Here is a 20,130-nt window from a genome sequence, read left to right on the forward strand (position 1 = left end):
CCTACAAGGCCATCGAGTCCAACCCCCTGCTCAATACAGGAATCCACCCTAAAGCATCCCTGACAGATGGTTGTCCAGCTGCCTCTTGGATGCTTCTAGTGTGGGAAAGCCTACAACCTCCCTAGATAATTGGTTCCATTGTCGTACTGCTCTAACAGTCAGGAAGTTTTTCCTGATGTCCAGCTGGAATCTGGCTTCCTTTAACTTGAGCCTGTTATTCTGTGTCCTGCACTCTGGGAGGATCAAGAAGAGATCCTGGCCCTCCTCTGTGTGACAACCTTTTAAGTATTTGAAGAGTGCTATCATGTCTCCTTTTTATTTTTTTATTTGCCTTATTCATTGTCCAACTTTTGCATCCATACCTGGAGAGCGGAAATACCATGGTCTAAATACCAACATCTGCCCATTTTACAGACACTTAATTCCTTGATAATATTCTACATAAATGCATGTTGTGGCTTTTGTGATTTGATGTGTAGCCTGTGGAAGAGATTACGTGCTTGAGTTATTGGCTCTGAGCCCACCTCTTGTTCTTGGTTTGTGCTAGTCAAGATTATGATAGACTAGTACAGTGGCTTCATTATCACCTGTGGGAGCCTACCTGCTTCTTGAATTGAAATTCCCTGCCTAGCTGCAAACTACTCACTCTTCTTGGGTTGGTGTTAATAGATTATGTCTCTTGCAAGTGCATCTTGCCGAAAGATCTCAGCAATCTGTCAGACAAAAAGAAGATGCTTGAAAGTTTTGAAATTTGGGTTTTTGAAGGGGGGAAAAGCACAGAATTTGGGATGGATGAAATTTCATTTCAAGATGTGATGTTAGTGAATGCAAGGCTGCACGTTTCAAAGTTCGATAAGATAGTTGGTGTTTGCACTTTCAAAATCTAGATGAATGTGTGTGTGTGTGTGAAGACAGTTTCACTGGCGACACAAATGCTGTCATTGTTTCCACTGTGCAGTGCAATACCTCTTGCACAGGGCACAGTTGACATGCAGCAAAACAGATTTTAGGTCAGGAGGAGCCACATTATCATAATTGTAGAATTGGATTGAATTGTTAGTGGGCAAAAATGAGACAATTAGTCAGCTTGGACATCACTAGCATGCTGAAATCAGTATGCCTTGTGTATGCCAGTGTAAGGCTCATGTTCAGACAACATCATCAGAAAGAGGAGATGGGGGCAATTGCGTTATTTTTGACAGTGTAGTCAAAGCATCAAACACAACAGCCATACGAATGAACAGATGTAGGGTCAAACTAGATGTAAAACTCTTTAGTCGTTCAAAACGCTACTGTGTCTGAGTATTCCTTCGCTTCGTGACCTCTGTGCTGCCAGTGACCTCTGTCTCTGCTGACATGTGCTTGCACTCTGTGCATGCTCTGAGGGAGTGCAATACATCATACTCCTAACAATCTTTGTCAGAGGAGGAGGCAGCATCAGAATTGATAGATCCTAGAGTCCGCTGCGGGATCAAGTGGATGGAGTTGAGGGGAGGTGGGAGGCGGTCCACCATACGTGCCACATGGCAGAGGTTGCAGGTTGAAGACCCTCACTGAAAGAAGAGACTGGTAAATAGCCTATCAGGCATGGCAGGACATTGTCCATTGATAGGCAACTGCCTTTCTTTGTTAGGCAAATTAAACTCAAATGATAGCTCCTAGCACCCACGCTCCCTTCAGGTGTGAAGAGGTGTCTATTTACTGAAGAAAGGTATTGTGGATTGCACAGCAGACCTCTTGATTGTCTCACAGCTTGGAATCACAACCGCCTCTGATCTCCAGGCATCCCAAACCACCATGAGCCAGTATTTCAAATCCTTGTATATCATGTCTGTTGGATTTAAGGCACAATCCTATCAGTTGTGCCCCCGGTGATTGGAAGTCCCTGAATTCAGAGGCTTCCAATCATCCAATGGAAGGCAGAAGGAGTGGTGGAGGAGATGTTATCCTCCCTGTCCAATATTTTTCACTGGGTGGCTTTTCCCATTTATTTATTTTTGCATTTATATCCTGCCTGTCTTCCTCCAGGGAACCCAAGGCGGCCTACATAATCCTCCTCCTCTCCATTTTTATCCTCACAACAACAACCCTGTGAGGTGGGTTGGGCTGAGAGTCTGTGCCTGGCCCAAAGTCACCCAGTGGGTTTCCATGGCCGAGTGGGGACTAGAACCCGGATCTCCCAACTCCCAGCCTGACACTTTAGCCACTACACCACACTGGTTCTCCCATTTAGTGACCATGCTTCAGAGAGGGAGGGAAGGAGGCTAGAAGAGGCTCAGGATAATTTGTTTCCTGGCCTTTCCAAGTTCCTCCCCTCCCCACTCACCAGAACAACCCCTTTTAGCCCTCTCTGAGGTCACTTTCCAGACTTCGGAGGGCAGCCAAGATGGCTGCTTCAAGGGGTCGGGGCTGGAGAGGCAGATCTCTGAGTCCCCCTTCTGGGGTCAATTTCTAGGAGCTATATGATTGCTCCCTTAGTGGAATATAACATACTCAGTTTAGCTTGCAACTATATTCCCATTACTTTATGAACGGATTTTTATTCCCAAAATCACTGTCCAGTAGCAAAGAGAACATTTTCTGCTGTTGGCATCTTTGTACCGCAGCAACTTAATAAGTAAGAATTTTGCCAGTTAGCAGGATTGTAGATTTAGCACTGCCAAGGATAAAAAATCTGCCTGTGGATGTTGTCTGCTGTGGGTTATTCACAGCACTATTACGGTACCAGTAGGATCTGTATCTCACTAGTTAAGCTTTGGTTTATACTGATTGACAATTGCACTTGTTTTAGATAATGGGACATTATCTCTTCTCCCAAGCAGTTAACAACATGTGCTGAGTTAGTTTGTTTTTCACTGACCCCAGAATAGTTGTTTTCAAAGGATGTTGTTTTTATGCTTTTGATGGTTTTAAATTTTGTATATCTGTTTTTAATGTTCACTGTTTAAAACTTTTGTAAACCGCCCACAGAGCTTTGGCTATGGGGCAGTATATAAATGTAATAAAATAAATAAATAAATACAATCATTTCATTGGAAGAAAATATTGGCTGATCAATCCTCTTACATGGAAAACAAGCAAAGATGCTGTTCTGGGAAATAGCAATCACTGAAAAATTGACACAGAAATTACAATTACAAAGAGGAATAAAACAAAAAGATAACTTTAAGAAAGACTGGCAAAAATATATAGACTATTTGAAGAAAGAAATTAATAGAACAACTCTGGCAGAGGCCTATAGGACGCTCTGGGACTCCCGAAACGAAGTAATGTTAGAAAATAACTATATATAAAATAAAATAAAGGAAAAGCTAAATAAAAATGGTATAACATCCCAGAAAAAGAAATGGGACAATCTATGGGAAATGTACCAGGCTAAGGGGAGGGAACGGGATAAAAGTTGAAATCTGAATGGAAAGTAATGATGTTTATAACTTTGGGTTGTAAAAAAAGGTTACTGTATAATAAACGTTGGAAATAAAATAAATGATTTTTAAAAAATCAATCCTCTTACAAAATCATGCTGACAATGATGGGGATGCAATGTGATTCCTGTTTTTTGATTGGCTGGCCATGTCGAGTGTGGATTAATAAGTCGTTCTCTGCCATTTTTCAGGCGATGGCGGGTATGCCATAGATGCGAAGCTGAAAGCTCCCTCTTCCTTAGCGGTATCTCCTGACGGCACCTTGTACATAGCCGATCTCGGTAACATCCGCATCCGTGCAGTGAGTCGGAATAAGCCTCGTCTGAACGACATGAATATTTACGAGATTACATCCCCAGCGGACCAGGAACTCTATCAGTTCACCAGCAACGGGACTCACTTGCACACGCTCAATCTCATTACACGGGACTTCATGTACAACTTCACATACAACGGGGAAGGGGATCTTGGCACCGTTACCAACAGCAACGGGAATTCGGTCCATATTCGGAGAGACGCCAGCGGTTTGCCTCTTTGGCTGGTCATGCCCGGAGGACAGTTCTACTGGCTGACCATAAGTAGCAATGGAATCCTCAAAAGAGTTTACGCCCAAGGCTACAATTTAGCCCTGATGACTTATCCTGGTACCACAGGTCTTCTTGCAACCAAAAGTAATGAGTATGGATGGACAACAGTTTATGAGTAAGTGACCTTAAGTTTTCTTCTCATGTCTGTGTTAGATGGGGGCCTTGTGACAGCAATGTTTGGGCTTGCAAAGTGGGATTGTTCACCACATACACACTCCCCAAAGCTATTTTATTGATGGTGCTACCTAATTTGCAAGGCTTATACCATGTTATCTATCATCATAATCATCATCATCATATTTATTAGGCAACCAAGTGCAGGTTATAGCCAGAGCAACCAGCAACAAATAACATTCAGTACAATACAGTATATTAACAGTAAAAAAAAATTCTATCACAACGTTAAAATTCAGTATACAAATAACATACTTCAGTTAAAAAGCCTAGGATGCATGGTGTAAAAAAGCAAAAAGTGGAACTTGAAATTACCTGAAATTACCGAGACATGGTTGTACTTTTTCTTTCATTCTAGGAGGCTGTAAATTTTAATCCGTTTGATTTGTAGGTTCAGCTACGAAAGCTTAAAATGTTTCATTGGGTAGGAGCCAATTTTAATCAGAGGCTGCAACTGGTGGGGGTCCAAATTAACGGTGCACTTTTTTGTTGCTGTTTTCGGCTATTTTAGTCCTGCTGTGAGACACAGGGCTGTGCGTCTCCCTTCTGCGAGAACACAGGAGGCGCATCAAGTGTGATTTGGGATAAAGAATGTCACTTCCAAAGACTCAAGGGTACATTTTCAAAATGAAACTTAGGCTTCCACTGGGGTAGCCTTCCCAAACTGGTGCCCTCCAGATATTTTGGACTACAAGTTGCCTTCATTTCCAGCCACTCCCAGCCAATGGCCTTGCCATTGATGGGAATTGCAATCCAATACATCTGAAGGGGCACAAGGTTGGTGAAGGGTACAGTAGTTGAAAGCTTTTTCAGTGCACCCAAATGCTGGTTCCAATCTAGCATAAGAACATAAGAACAGCCCTGCTGGATAAGACCAAGGGTCCATCTAGTCCAGCACTCTGTTTATTTGTTTATTTTAGCATTTTTATCCTGCCCTTTAGCCAAAAAGGCTCTCGAGGCAGCTTACAAAAATATTTCTTAAGACAGTCCCTGCTCACAGGCTTACAATCTAAAAAAAACATGACACGAAAGGAAAGGGGATTGGGAGGGAGGAGGAAAAAGAAGAAGCAGCAAATTCAGGCACTAGATTCTTAGTTGCAAAGTTCAGCAGTGACAGTTGAAAACAGGAGGGAGGGGGCTCTCTGTTCAAACAGTAGCCAACCAGCCATCGTCCAGGGACCAACAAGGCAGGACATGGTACAACAGCACCCTCCCACCCATGTTCCCCAGCAATTGGTGCACGCAGGCTTACTGCTTCAAATACTGGAGATAGCATTTCCCCATTTTTGCAAATTCCTGCACCAGGCATTGCACAAGCTCTTTTAAGATACTCTAACAATCCACATACATACATACCTGGAAATAAGTCCCATTGAACTCAGTGGGGCTTTCTTTTGAATAGACATGCATCCCGGCCTGCTAACCTCCCTTGCCTGTCCAGTCCATTTGGGCCAATCGCTCACAGCCCGTCGTGTCCCTAAGCTTGCCATGAGAGGAAGGATTGAGCTGGAGCAGCAAAATCAATGGAAGGTTTGGGCTCTGTTTCAAGATGTCTCTTCAATTTATGGCTTGTGGTTCACAGTGCTTTGCTGGTGTTCTCAGTGTACCAGGAGACCCGACACGGCTGAGGACAGGATTTGACTTCTGTTTTTCAGGGTTGGTTAGAAGTAGATATTCAGCAAGCACTACTGTAGTCTCTCCTGAAGTTCATTTATTTTGTATTTATTACATGTTTATTCCATCCTTCCTCCAAAGTGCCTACATAGCTATTAAAGGCTCTCTATCATTTATGCCAAACTATCCCACATTTGTATAATACGGTGACTACAGGGTGGTAGAAGACCTCAACCCAGTTTGGCAGTCTGACATCCTCAGGGCTGGTATCAGAGGTCAGCATCACCAGGGACCTGCAACGGCCTGCATGCTATTAGGAGAAGCACTGTTCACGTCTAGAGCCCCGTAGCATGTTGCAGCGTATTCCCTTCCGCCAAAGCGAGGAAAAGAGCAGCAGGCCTCTACTTTTGGGAGTCCAAGTGTCCTACTTTACGGAGGACGGTCCTCTTTCTAAAAAAAATTATTTGAAAGGTTCTCAGAGCATGCAGTCCTCTCTTTTTTATGGTGTCCTCTGTTCGAAGGGCCGTCCAGCCCAAGTCCGGTGTCAAGAAAAAGGACCATAAGAAGGCAGAGCACTTGGGGCCTGGAAACAGCCTATCAGCTATTATTATTATTATTTATTTATATAGCACCATCAATGTACATGGACGGCAGGCTAGGCAGGCACACAAATCCCTGGCCGTGGTGAAATGGATTGTACCCCTTTTTGAAAATACGATCATTGTTTTTAAATTTGCGTCTGTACGTATAAATCGACAGATGCAAATTTAATGCAAAACTGTATCCCCTTTTCTCCTCTTCGTTGGATGACCCTACACTGCCTGTCTTGCCCTCGCTTTCTGGTGTAGAAAAGGAGAGCAGGAGAGGTAACCATATGGGACAGTGGTCCAGAGATGGGTCCCTTCAGGGCCAGTATCAGGGGTTGGCGTCATTGGACACTTGCTGAAGCTCACACCCCATTTGGGGGCCCATTGATAGTAGCCCTATTTCTCTTCTTCCTTGATGCCTTTCCCTGTTCACCTGCCCTCTGCTGAAAGTGTAAGCAGTGGCAAGAAGAGGAGGAGGAGGAATGAGAAGAAGAAGAAGAAGAAGAAGAAGAAGAAGAAGAAGAAGAAGAAGAAGAAGAGGAGGAGGAGGAGGAGGAGGAGGAGGAGGAGGAGGAGGAGGAGGAGGAGGAGGAGGAGGAGGAGGAGGATCTCCTTGCTCTCCTTGCCTTTTGAGTACTGGCTCAGAGGGAGAGGGTGATTGAATGGACAGTGGAGCCCACTCTGGGCGTCTTGCCAAAGGGCCCTGCAAAAGCTGGAGCTGGAAATGGGTTCCCCTGGGAATTGTGACCCACTGAGCCTGTTTACCAAGATTTCCTCAAAATCTGGAGCTGACATTGGACATCCTTACAAAACAATGACCCAGATCTGGTGGCTTTGTGTAGTGCAGTGGAAATAAGTTGGTTGAACAGGGGATGCCCAGGTTCAAGCTAAAAGAAAGGACATGATCAGACAAAGTGTTTTGGGATACATTTCAGCCATTCCACATGAGGAAGGGTGGTTATACAGGTGTGCACTGGCTACATGCTGATCTCGGGCAGGGCGGCAGCCCAGTTGGGAACAACCTCAACACCATGGTGCTTCCTGGGATCTGGAAGGAAGAGGGATCAAAGAGAATTATTTATTTAAAAGCATTTGTATCCTGCCCTATACCAAACCAACCCTCTCCCACTTCCAGTAGACGTTGGCGGCTCTGATTTTGGTGAATCCATTCTGAGTTTTAGACAAACCCAGCCAGAACGCTAAAGGGGCTATCTAAGGGGCTGAACCTGTTTGGGGCTTTGATTCAGCACCTTGGATAGCTCCCAGAATGGATTCCCAGCCCCATCTCAGTCAGAACCACTAGCTTCTACTGCCCACCTCTGCACCAGACCTTAATACATAGACCAGTGACTACATGAATCCCCAGTAAAGCCTATAAGGTTTCACCTTTGGCAGCCTGATCCTTAGCCAGACTCTTTGCACAACTGGAGCAGGAAAAAACCTGCACAGCTTGTGCCTGGCAGCTGGATTTCTTGCTAGGAGGCACGGAGGAGCTGCCATCACTTCTCACTGGCCTGCTGTGCAGCTCTCCCTCAGCATAACCTTGACTAGAAGGGATAATCCATGCAGATGGTGACCCCCCCAAGGGTTGGATGTGGCACGTACACAAACCCACGATGAACATTCATGCATCTGGAAAGGCTCCACACCTGGAGGCAAGTTCTGGAACCCTACGCACGATTCCCAGTGCATTTTGAACATTTGCAGCTCTTCGCGACAGAAAGTATTAAGACCGCAATTTTATTTGATGATCTAGCAGCAAAACTTCCTTTTTGTTGTCTTGTGCCTGGATACAGAGTGACCTCTTGTGGCGTCTGTGTGACTTTGCATCGCATTAAGTTAAAGCGCCGAACCCTGCAATATCTTCACACAGTTATCATCCAGCCGTTTCACAGGAGTTGTTTATTATTTTTATTTATATTATTTACACACCACCTTGCCTGCACATTGCACAGGAAACTGTAGCCATGAAAAAAACCATATTTGAATCATGAAAGCAGCATTTTAAAAGAGAGGTCCGTTTGAAAGCTGTAGGCTGCCATGCTACACACACACACCTAGGAGTAAGGCCCAATGAACTCAGTGGCCTTACTTTTAGAGGATTGCACTATGGGTGAACCAAATGGTCTTCTTTAAATAGCAGTGGGAAAGAGGACAAGCCATGGAATGGGCTTCACTTGAGGTGGAATTTCTTTTCAACAGATCGAGTCAAAATATTTATTTATTTATTTATTTATTTAATGTATATACCGCCCCATAGCCGAAGCTCTCTTGGAGGTTTACAAAAGTTAAAAAGACTGGACGTTAAAAAAATATACAAAATTTAAAACTATCAAAAAAAATTAAAAACAACAGTGTAAAACAGTATCCATTTTAAATAAAAACCGTTCTGGGGTCCATTAAAAAACAATCAAACTTAGCATAAGTTGTTAAATGCTGTTAAATGCGTAGGAGAAGAGAAAGGTCTTGACCTGGTGCCAAAAAGATAACAATGTTGGTGCCAGGTGAGCCTCATCAGGGAGATCATTCTGTAATTGGGGGGGCCACCACTGAAAAGGCCCTCTCCCTTCTTGCCATCCTCCAAACTTCCCTCGGAGTAGGCACTCGGAGGAGGACCTTAGATGTTGAGCGCAGCATACGGGTAGATTCATGTCGGGAGAGGCATTCCGTCAGGTATTGTTGTCCCAAGCCGTGTAATATTCCAAGAATTTTTCGAGCTGGCCATCTTCTATCAACCTGGTCACTATGCTGAATAATTTCAAATGTGATCAGGCACAATTAGGGAGGTCTGCAAAGGAGAAGTTTCTAAAATCACAGCCCAGGGGTCACAAAATACTCAAAATGGGGCTATTTATTCACAACCAAAAAGAGAAAAAGGAAGAGCAGGGTTTACTTGGGATGTAGAGAATCTGTTTCATGGATTGTCAGGTGCCTTTGATTCCATCATCCAATCACTGAAGGAATTGGGTGGGTGTTTTTTTTCTATTTTTAGAATTTGTGCAAATGCATGTATCCACCCAGAATACACATTTTCATGCTTTAGCTTATGGGGGAAATGCACATTTTTGGCTGGTGGTGTTTTTTGTGTTTTTTAATTTGATGTATTTTTCCATGGCTCAATTTGTGTAAAATTCCAGAAAGTTTCTTTTTTTAAAAAAAAGGCCTCAAGTCCATGGAATCCATCCAGAGCTGGACCACTCTGGAATCTACAGGTCGGAGTCACAGAAATTAAAACTCATTTGATTATGTTGCGTATTTCTCTATGATCCCTAGGGATTCCAGAAGGAAAATAAGGCTCAACATACTACTCAAGACACAAGGAGACAAACTTGCTACAATACCTAGATCGGGTAACAGAATTTCAGGTTCAGATGGTTGGGGAAGAGAAGGGGGGCGATGCTGTTACGGTTCAAGAAGGATGCAGACAAGCTGGAGCATGTTCAGAGGAAGGCAGCCAGGATGATCAGGGGTCTGGAAACAAAGCCCTATGAAGAGAGAATGAAAGAACTGGGCGTGTTTAGCCTGGAGAAGAGAAGGCTGAGGGGAGACATGATAGCACTCTTCAAATACTTAAAAGGTTGTCACACAGACGAGGGCCAGGATCTCTTCTCGATCATCCCAGAGTGCAGGACATAGAATAATGGGCTCAAGTTACAGGAAGCCAGATTCTGGCTGGACAACAGGAAAAAACTTCCTGACTGTTAGAACAGTACGACAATAGAACCAGTTACCTAGGGAGGTTGTGGGCTCTCCCACACTTGAGGCCTTCAAGAGGCAGCTGGACAACCATCTGTCAGGGATGCTTTAGGGTGGATTCCTGGATTGAGCAGGGGGTTGGACTCGATGGCCTTATAAGCCCCTTCCAACTCTACTATTCTATGATTCTACGATTGTCACAAGGGCCAACCCATCAGCACTCTGGATAGCTGGTTTCAGGCTACAAACAGGAAGAGTAGGCTGCTCCTGAGGAAGTAGCAGGAAGGTAGTACGCCTGGCCTGATTCAATGCATATCCACACCCGGCTCACATATCACAGTATGTACACCTGTATTCAGCCCAAACAGGATTATTTCTGTTTTTATTTTTATTTTTCAAACATGTGACCATGTGAATCCGCTCCTATTGTGTTTACTGTACATGTATCTTTTTTGTATCCTCCCAGGTATGACTCTGATGGTCACTTAACCAATGCAACATTTCCAACTGGTGAGGTCAGCAGTTACCATAGTGATGTCGAAAAGCTGATGCGAGTTGAAATCAACACTTCAAATAAGGAAAATGTGGTCACAGCGACAAACTTTTCAGCTACCTCTACAATTTACACCTTAAAACAAGGTAGTCAAAGTAAATCTAGTTTTTTTTATGTGTTTGATTCCTTGCCATTCCTAATGTGCTGAGTACATTTAGAAAGGCCCTGTCTCTGTTTTCTTTGATTCTATATGCTAGTTCTGACTTGATTATTGGAACAGGCTACATGTACAAGGAGGAACTGACCAAACAAATTTTGCTGTTTTAAAGTTAACATTGAGCGTCATCCATTCAGTGTATGTATAACTCTTGTTGTTCTTCATGGGGAAATGATGAGGGCACAGAATATCACTAAAAACTGACCTTACTGGAAGGTTCCCAGTGGAAAACCTTTTTTTAAATAAAAAAAGATGTAGGAAATTACACACTCATCAGTCTAAGATAAATTGGAGAAAATTGTGACACATTGCCAGTGCAACTAATTCCAACATGGTAGAACTGGTCCATAAGAGCTGGACTGGGAGTCGGGAGACCCGGGTTCTAGTCCCCACTCAGCAATGGAAGCTCACTGGGTGACTTTTGGCCAGTCACAGACTCTCAGCCCAGCCTACCTCACAGAGTTGTTGTTGTGAGGATAAAATGGAATGGAGGAGGAGGATTATGTACACCGCCTTGGGTTCCTTGGAGGAAAAAAGGCAGGATAAAATTCAAGAAGAAGAAGAAGAAGAAGAAGAAGAAGAAGAAGAAGAAGAAGAAGAAGAAGAAGAAACCAAACGAGTACAACATCAACTTGCAATGCCATTGGAATGTCACAAATTGTATCTGCTCTGGTACCACTGTCACTGTACTCAGTAGAGGCTAGTGGCTCTAATTTTAGTGAGGCTGTGAATCCGCTCTGGGTTTCAGTCAGAACGCTGAAGTGCTGAACCCTTTTCCCAAAATTGGATCAGAACAGAAGGGTTGGTGACAGCAAACTCCTACACATGATGCTCTGAAGAGGGGGGTGCTGAAGAGGATGTTGGATCAGTGGAGGCTGCTATATCCTATGTCAGTGGGACAGTGTAACCGTTCTGGTCTTCAGTCAGAACTGGTCAAGCTCTAAAGGAGCTTTCCAAGGTGCTGAACCCTTCTGGCATAGGGTTCAGCACTTTGGATAGCTTTTTTAGGGTTCTTACTGATTCTGATTGAAATCCAGAATGGACTCACTGCCCCACTGATATAGGAGCTGCCAGCCTCCACTATGTTCAAACATAGTTCCAGTATAAAAATAACTGTTGTCTCTTCGTCTATCATTCTTGTTGTTGAAAATGCCAGCTTTTGTTTCTTGTAACTCTCTTGTTCCTCAAGGTCTTTCTTCTGCTGTACTTAGACTGTGAGTCTATTAAGGACTGGACTCCATTTCTTTTCGGCAAGTGTTACCCACTCTGAACCTGAATGGACAGAATGGCTGTGTTTGCAATTATTTGTGCATCTATACGTTTAGCATTGCAATATGACCTCGGACATTCTGCCAGCATCAACCATGGTCCAGCTCAGTAAAAGTTGCATTTGCCAAATGGATTTGAAACAGCTGAAGAATTCCTTTGCTGGAGCCAAACGAAGTCCAACTCATCCAGCCTTCTGCTTGCAGCATTGTGTGCTTCATTGAAGACAAATACACACTCATGCACACACAAGAACACACACACTTTGCCATCTCTATTCCAGCTGAAAGGGGTACTCCATTTTAAATCTGATCATTTTTCTGTCTCAAAGCCCTATGTGTTTACAACGTTAGCACAACATTCACAGCTGCATTTAAGCTGTTCAATTAAACACGGAAGGATTTTGACCTCCGCTGCACATTAAATTCTTCCGGGCAATGGGTTTCTCGCTATTACCCACCTGGTGATCTCAGCAGCACCCCAAAGGCACTAAAACTGAAGTATCCGGAAGGCTAACTTAAGGAGTTAACCTTCTGAAATGTCTTTGAAAGCAGAAGACCTTTGTTCGATATCTAGGGTACCTCTCGTATGTAAATACTTCAGTCTGGATGTAATAACAATACAATTGTATGCCTAAAAAGTCTGCGGATTTCAAATTACGAACAAGTGCAAGCGAGTGGTGCTGCCTCCCGCTGTCTGAATGACAGATAAATATAACCCTTGCACACATAACATTTGCTTTGTAAAGCTGAAGAGCTGAACTCTCTCCCCTTCCTTGTTTTGTTGCTGACAGACAACACTCAGAATATCTATCGGGTCAGTCCGGATGGGTCACTGAGAGTCACCTTTGCGAGCGGAATGGAGATCACTCTGAATACAGAGCCACACATCTTAGCAGGCGTTGTCAACCCCACTTTAGGAAAATGCAATATCTCTCTACCTGGGGAGCATAACTCCAATCTTATTGAGTGGCGGCAAAGGAAGGAACAGACCAAAGGCAATATCTCAGCATTTGAGAGAAGGTTACGGGTAAGGCCTCTGTGTCTTATGTAAAATGCAATATTCTTTTGGAAGGCAATGCATCTCGGACCTTGTTGTTGTTGTCATTGTTAATAATTCTATACTTTCTCCCTTATTTGCTTTTGTGTCCAATTCGTAGTAGCGGTGTTGATCGTCAAACCGTCTGGGACCAAAATGCCTGCCTCTTTCTATGTGAATCTGCTCCTGCAGCCAAGATTAATATCTGAGATCCTTCTCTCCCTACCCCCCACCATAAGTGGTTGAACACTGGAGACAGGGTCTTTTTGGTCATGGCACCTGAATTGTGGAATGTCCTCCCAAAGGCTAAAGAAGTGGTCACACAGCCTCTCTCCCTCAGGCTTTTTTCTTTTCAGCAAAGCTCCAATTCCTTGGCTCGATGAACAGTGCTTGTAAATAGGGACTGCAAAGATATAGATGGTTGAATAGATGAGTTGTCTCTCTCTCTCTCCTTCTTCACACTTTTGTTCCTACAGTTGGACCAACTCCTCTCTTTTCTTCATGTTGGGGCAGTCCCTGGTAGAGATAGGTGAGCTCCCTCCCATTTGCCTTGTATGGGTCAAAGTTCTTTACAAATAAGCCAGAAAGAACGTCAATCATTTTCCAAGCTGTTACAATAGGTCTCGCCGAAGAGCCGAGAGCTACTGCACCTCTTTTCCTGGTGCACTGTCCAACAGCATGCCAGGGCAAGGGGAGGGGAGGGACAAACAGTCCTCCTACCTTTTCACAGAATCATAGAATAGTAGAGTTGGAAGGGGCCTATAAGGTCATCGAGTCCAACCCCCTGATCAACGCAGGAATCCACCCTAAAACATACCTGACAGGTTGTCCAGCTGCCTCTTGAAGGCCTCTAGTGTGGGTATTCCTTCTGCCGTGCCACTGCTTTCATTGACACCACTGGCCAAGGAAGAAAAGGCAGAGGGGAGAGGGTGTTTGGGGCATGCACATGCTTTGGGGACTGGGAGAGCCGGTGGTGGATCTTGGAATTCTTCTGTGGCTTGGCTGTTAATCCAAGCCAGAGAAGAAATTGGGGACTTTTAAAGTTGGCCTCTCCTTTGATGTGGGTGTTTCATCAGTCCCTGGAGTCCTTTTCCAAACCAAACTCTGGAGAACTTCATTGGCATCTCCAATTCTATCTTTACATATGGAACTGTTGCGACCACATCCAGTTTGCCCTTCTGGCTTGTATTTAACAAGCGTATTAACAGATCCCTGTGGCAGGTGGTCAATATATTTTTTCTGTTTAATTAACAGACTTAAGTTTAAGACCCAAAGACATCAATAATTTGCAGAGAAAAATACTTTAGGAAATCTGTTTTCCATTTGACAGAACTAGTCCTTTGGGAGGCCTTCATGAGAACAGCAAATAGTTAGTATTCAAGCTAATGGTCTCAAACAATGACCCATCTGTGCAGTGATTATTATAGGTCTGTCAAATTTGAAGGGAGGGGAAAGGGTGGACTATGTCACCAATCTCACTCACGTCTTCTCCCACATCCCCCACTCTACTATCTATCTTCAAGCACAGCTGGTCAAAATCCAGCCATGTTGACTTATCCATCAAATTGAACATGGCCTCCAAGCCCTGAGGAGGAGGCAAGGAATCCTTGTTTCCTCTCAACCTTGAAATTGTGGTTGGGATGCTAATGAGAAAGAAATTTGCTGTCCTTCCCTCTCTGAATCCAGCTTCTGGTCCAAGGCTTCCTAGAAGTATCTGATTGGCCGTGATGGGAGTCAAGATGGTCAATGGATTTTTGATCCAACAGGGCTCTTCTCTGTTCTTATGGCAAAGGCAAAGGGAAGTTATGAAGGGTGCACTTAGCACCAGGTAGCTGTATGTGTGCACCCATGCGATGGCGGAGTTCCGGTCTGGAAACTCAAGAGGAGACTCCATCTAGCCCCAATCGCTCCTGGTAGTGAAACACAATCAGCATGTATTGGGGGCTTTGAGTCTACAGAGGCACTTATATAAAATTTGCATGGTTAACGTTATACTAGGGGTTTCTTTGTTACAGGTTTTACTTCATTTGATTCCTGCAAACTGAAAGCCCAATGGTAATGCAGAAAGTTCACGGGAGAAGGGAAATACTAATTTATTGGAATGTGCTGAAATTTACAAGCAACTACATGCTTTAGAGCCTGTGAAATATCTAATCATGGGTGATTTCTCACCTGCCCAATCTTTTTCAAAAAATAAAACCAGAATCAAGTTTCTTTTATGCCAACATAAATTCTATTTGCTCCCCCGCTGTTTTATATATACCTGCCATGCTACTGAGACTAATGTTCACCCAGAGAATATCCAGGTGAAGAGGCTATTTACACACCTACTTCAGATAAAGTTTAGATGAAAAGTTTTAAATGGCTGGACCTGGGTTGTCTGTGGAAGTCAAGTGTAATATCTGGGTTTCAGACCTTTTTAACATCCTAATTTAGCAGTGACTTACCCTCCGGCTGCAATCCTGTACTCACTTACCTCTGAATAAGCCCCACTAAACTCAACGAGACGTATTTCCGAGTATACATGTATAGAAAGGGAAAGGAACCTCTCATGCAAGCACTGAGTCATTACTGACTCTTGGAAGGACGCCAGCTTTCGCTGACGTTTTCTTGGCAGGCCTTATAGCGGGGTGGTTTGCTGTTGCCTTCCCTGGCCATTATTACCTTTCCCCCAACTAACTGGGTACTCATTTTACCGACCTCGGGAGGATGGAAGGCTGAGTCGACCCGAGCCGGCTGCCTGAAACCAGCTTCCGCTAAAAGTAGAATTTCTGTGCAAAATAGGGGGGTTGGTACTCATTCCCCCATGTAACGTTTATTTCTTGCAAGATTATTCACAAATTTTGTTTAATATGGGATAAAAGATTGTGAGGCTGAGCAGGTAACACTCAACAGTTGAGTACATTCTTTACAAGAAAAAATGTCTGGATGAGAACATAAGAAGTGTCCTAATGCTGGATCAGTCCAAGGGTCCATCTAGTCCAGCATTTTGTTCACACAGTGGCCGACCAACTGTTGACCAGGAACCCACAAGCAGGACACAAGTGCAGCAGCACCCTCCCACCCATGTTCCCCAGCAACTGGTGCACGCAGGCTTACTGCCTCAGGTACTGGAAGCAGCACACAGCCATCAGGGCTAGTAGCCATGGATAGCCTTCTCCTCCAAGAATGTATCCAGTCCCTATTTAACACCATCCAAATTGGTGGCCATCATTACATCTTGTGCTAGTGAATTTCATAGTTTAACTATGCACTGTGTGAAAAAGGTACTTCCTTTTATCTGTCCTAAATCTCCCACCAATCAGTTTCATGGGATGAACCCAAGCTATAAAATTATTGGGAGAGGGGGGAAAATGTCTCCCTCTTCACATTCTCCACACCAAGCATAATTTTGCGCACCTCTATCATATCTCTCCTTAGCTTCCTTTTTCCCAAATTAAACAATCCCAGCTGTTGTAACCTTCCCTCGTAGGGGAGATGCTCCAGTCCCTTGATCTTTACTAAGCAATTCCTTAGAAGTATAGAAAAGGCAGTAGGTGTATGTACACCAGTTGCTGAGGAACATGGGTGGGAGAGTACTGTTGGGTTTCCTGTGGGCAGCTGGCTGGCTACTGTGTGAACAGAACTCACATGGAATTCCTGCACTGAGCAGGGGGTTGGACTCGATGGCCTTGTAGGCCCCTTCCAACTCTGCTATTCTATGAATGCTGGACTAGATGGACCCCTGATCTGACCCAGCAGGGCTCGTCTTATGTTCTTATCTCACCAGAAGTGGCTCGTCTTGATGCCAGATTTCACTCTTTTTCGTTGTTTTGGGTTCTGATATAACAAAAAAATATTATTTTCTGTTTTAGGAGGAAAAAAAATTAGCTGCTCTCAGAGGTCCCGAATCATTGGTAGTAATTTTAGCTTTCCTAACAGCAAGGTCAGAGGCAGAGGCGTTTTGTCTCTCTTTCTCCCCTCCCTGTAATTCCATATCTTGTGCCAGCCTGCGCCTGCCATTTTGTCCCCTCTCATGCTGTGGCCTAATCTTGTGGGTGGGAAATGACAAGTTGCAAGAACCGTGCCGTGCTTACAGTGATGGAGCCGCTTTCTTAAGCAAGAGCAGAATGCATGGAACAGGGCCCCGCTGTAAAGAAAAGACAGTGCTATTGCTCTGATCCAGCTGCAAGTGCAAGCAGAGCTCTGCTCAGGTGATTAGCAACACAGATCCACAGTGCGGGGCAGCGGAGAGGGGGATTAAATTCAGCTCGGATGGTTGAAGAGCTGATTGCTGTGATCACTGATTTTCTGGCAGGGGAAATACAAATGCCAGGTGGATGGAGCCATGAACTCCTGCTCAATAGGGACTGTTTCCATATACACATGGGATTTCTCATCCAGATAGGGACAGTTACGCAGTTCTGTTTCCATATACAGATGGGATTTCTCATCCAGATAGGGACAGTTATGCAGTTCTGTTTCCATATACAGATGGGATTTCTCATCTAGATAAGGACAGTTATGCAGTTCTGTTTCCATATACAGATGGGATTTCATATACACATGGGATTTCTCATCTAGATAAGGACAGTTATGCAGTTCTGTTTCCATATACACATGGGATTTCATATACACATGGGATTTCTCATCTAGATAGGGACAGTTATGCAGTTCTGTTTCCATATACAGATGGGATTTCTCATCTAGATAAGGACAGTTATGCAGTTCTGTTTCCATATACAGATGGGATTTCATATACACATGGGATTTCTCATCTAGATAAGGACAGTTACGCAGTTCTGTTTCCATATACACATGGGATTTCTCATCTAGATAGGGACAGTTACGCAATTCTGTTTCCATATACACATGGGATTACTCATCTAGATAAGGACAGTTACGCAGTTCTGTTTCCATATACACATGGGATTTCTCATCTAGATAAGGACAGTTACGCAGTTCTGTTTCCATATACAGATGGGATTTCATATACACATGGGATTTCTCATCCAGATAGGGACAGTTACGCAGTTCTGTTTCCATATACACATGGGATTACTCATCTAGATTAGGACAGTTATGCAGTTCTGTTTCCATATACAGATGGGATTTCATATACACATGGGATTTCTCATCTAGATAAGGACAGTTACGCAGTTCTGTTTCCATATACACATGGGATTTCTCATCTAGATAGGGACAGTTACGCAATTCTGTTTCCATATACACATGGGATTACTCATCTAGATAAGGACAGTTACGCAGTTCTGTTTCCATATACACATGGGATTTCTCATCTAGATAAGGACAGTTACGCAGTTCTGTTTTCATATACACATGGGATTTCTCATCCAGATAGGGACAGTTATGCAGTTCTGTTTCCATATACACATGGGATTTCTCATCTAGATTAGGACAGTTATGCAGTTCTGTTTCCATATACACATGGGATTTCTCATCCAGATAGGGACAGTTACGCAGTTCTGTTTCCATATACAGATGGGATTTCTCATCCAGATAGGGACAGTTACGCAATTCTGTTTCCATATACACATGGGATTTCTCATCTAGATAGGGACAGTTATGCAGTTCTGTTTCCATATACAGATGGGATTTCTCATCTAGATAAGGACAGTTATGCAGTTCTGTTTCCATATACAGATGGGATTTCTCATCTAGATAAGGACAGTTACGCAGTTCTGTTTCCATATACACATGGGATTTCTCATCTAGATAAGGACAGTTATGCAGTTCTGTTTCCATATACATATGGGATTTCTCATCTAGATAAGGACAGTTATGCAGTTCTGTTTCCATATACAGATGGGATTTCATATACACATGGGATTTCTCATCTAGATAGGGACAGTTATGCAGTTCTGTTTCCATATACAGATGGGATTTCTCATCTAGATAAGGACAGTTATGCAGTTCTGTTTCCATATACAGATGGGATTTCATATACACATGGGATTTCTCATCTAGATAAGGACAGTTACGCAGTTCTGTTTCCATATACACATGGGATTTCTCATCTAGATAGGGACAGTTACGCAATTCTGTTTCCATATACACATGGGATTACTCATCTAGATAAGGACAGTTACGCAGTTCTGTTTCCATATACACATGGGATTTCTCATCTAGATAAGGACAGTTACGCAGTTCTGTTTCCATATACAGATGGGATTTCATATACACATGGGATTTCTCATCCAGATAGGGACAGTTACGCAGTTCTGTTTCCATATACACATGGGATTACTCATCTAGATAAGGACAGTTACGCAGTTCTGTTTCCATATACAGATGGGATTTCATATACATATGGGATTTCTCATCTAGATAAGGACAGTTACGCAGTTCTGTTTCCATATACACAAGGGATTTCTCATCTAGATAGGGACAGTTACGCAGTTCTGTTTTCATATACACATGGGATTTCATATACACATGGGATTTCTCATCTAGATAGGGACAGTTACGCAGTTCTGTTTCCATATACACATGGGATTTCTCATCTAGATAAGGACAGTTATGCAGTTCTGTTTCCATATACATATGGGATTTCTCATCTAGATAAGGACAGTTATGCAGTTCTGTTTCCATATACACATGGGATTTCTCATCTAGATTAGGACAGTTATGCAGTTCTGTTTCCATATACACATGGGATTTCTCATCTAGACAGGGACAGTTACGCAGTTCTGTTTCCATATACACATGGGATTTCTCATCTAGATAAGGACAGTTATGCAGTTCTGTTTCCATATACACATGGGTTTTCTCATCTAGATAAGGACAGTTATGCAGTTCTGTTTCCATATACAGATGGGATTTCATATACACATGGGATTTCTCTTCCAGATAGGGACAGTTACGCAGTTCTGTTTCCATATACAGATGGGATTTCTCATCTAGATAAGGACAGTTAGGCAGTTCTGTTTCCATATACACAAGGGATTTCTCATCTAGATAAGGACAGTTTTGCAGTTCTGTTTTCATATACACATGGGATTTCATATACATATGGGATTTCTCATCCAGATAG

The 20,130-nt window shown here is 43.4% G+C and overlaps 1 protein-coding gene across 8 annotated transcripts in view; it reads left to right on the forward strand.

Moving 5' to 3' along the window:
• TENM1 (teneurin transmembrane protein 1) overlaps positions 1-20,130 on the forward strand; it is a 332,266-nt gene that overhangs the window by 283,492 nt on the left and 28,644 nt on the right. For all 8 annotated transcript variants that reach the window (XM_063141817.1, XM_063141823.1, XM_063141820.1 and 5 more), the window contains 3 exons: positions 3,617-4,127; positions 10,550-10,722; positions 12,853-13,088. In XM_063141817.1, the coding sequence (XP_062997887.1) occupies positions 3,617-4,127; positions 10,550-10,722; positions 12,853-13,088 (920 nt within the window). The remainder of the gene's footprint in view (positions 1-3,616; positions 4,128-10,549; positions 10,723-12,852; positions 13,089-20,130) is intronic.

Source organism: Elgaria multicarinata, chromosome 15, assembly GCF_023053635.1.
Source record: "Elgaria multicarinata webbii isolate HBS135686 ecotype San Diego chromosome 15, rElgMul1.1.pri, whole genome shotgun sequence".
NCBI lineage: Eukaryota > Metazoa > Chordata > Lepidosauria > Squamata > Anguidae > Elgaria > Elgaria multicarinata.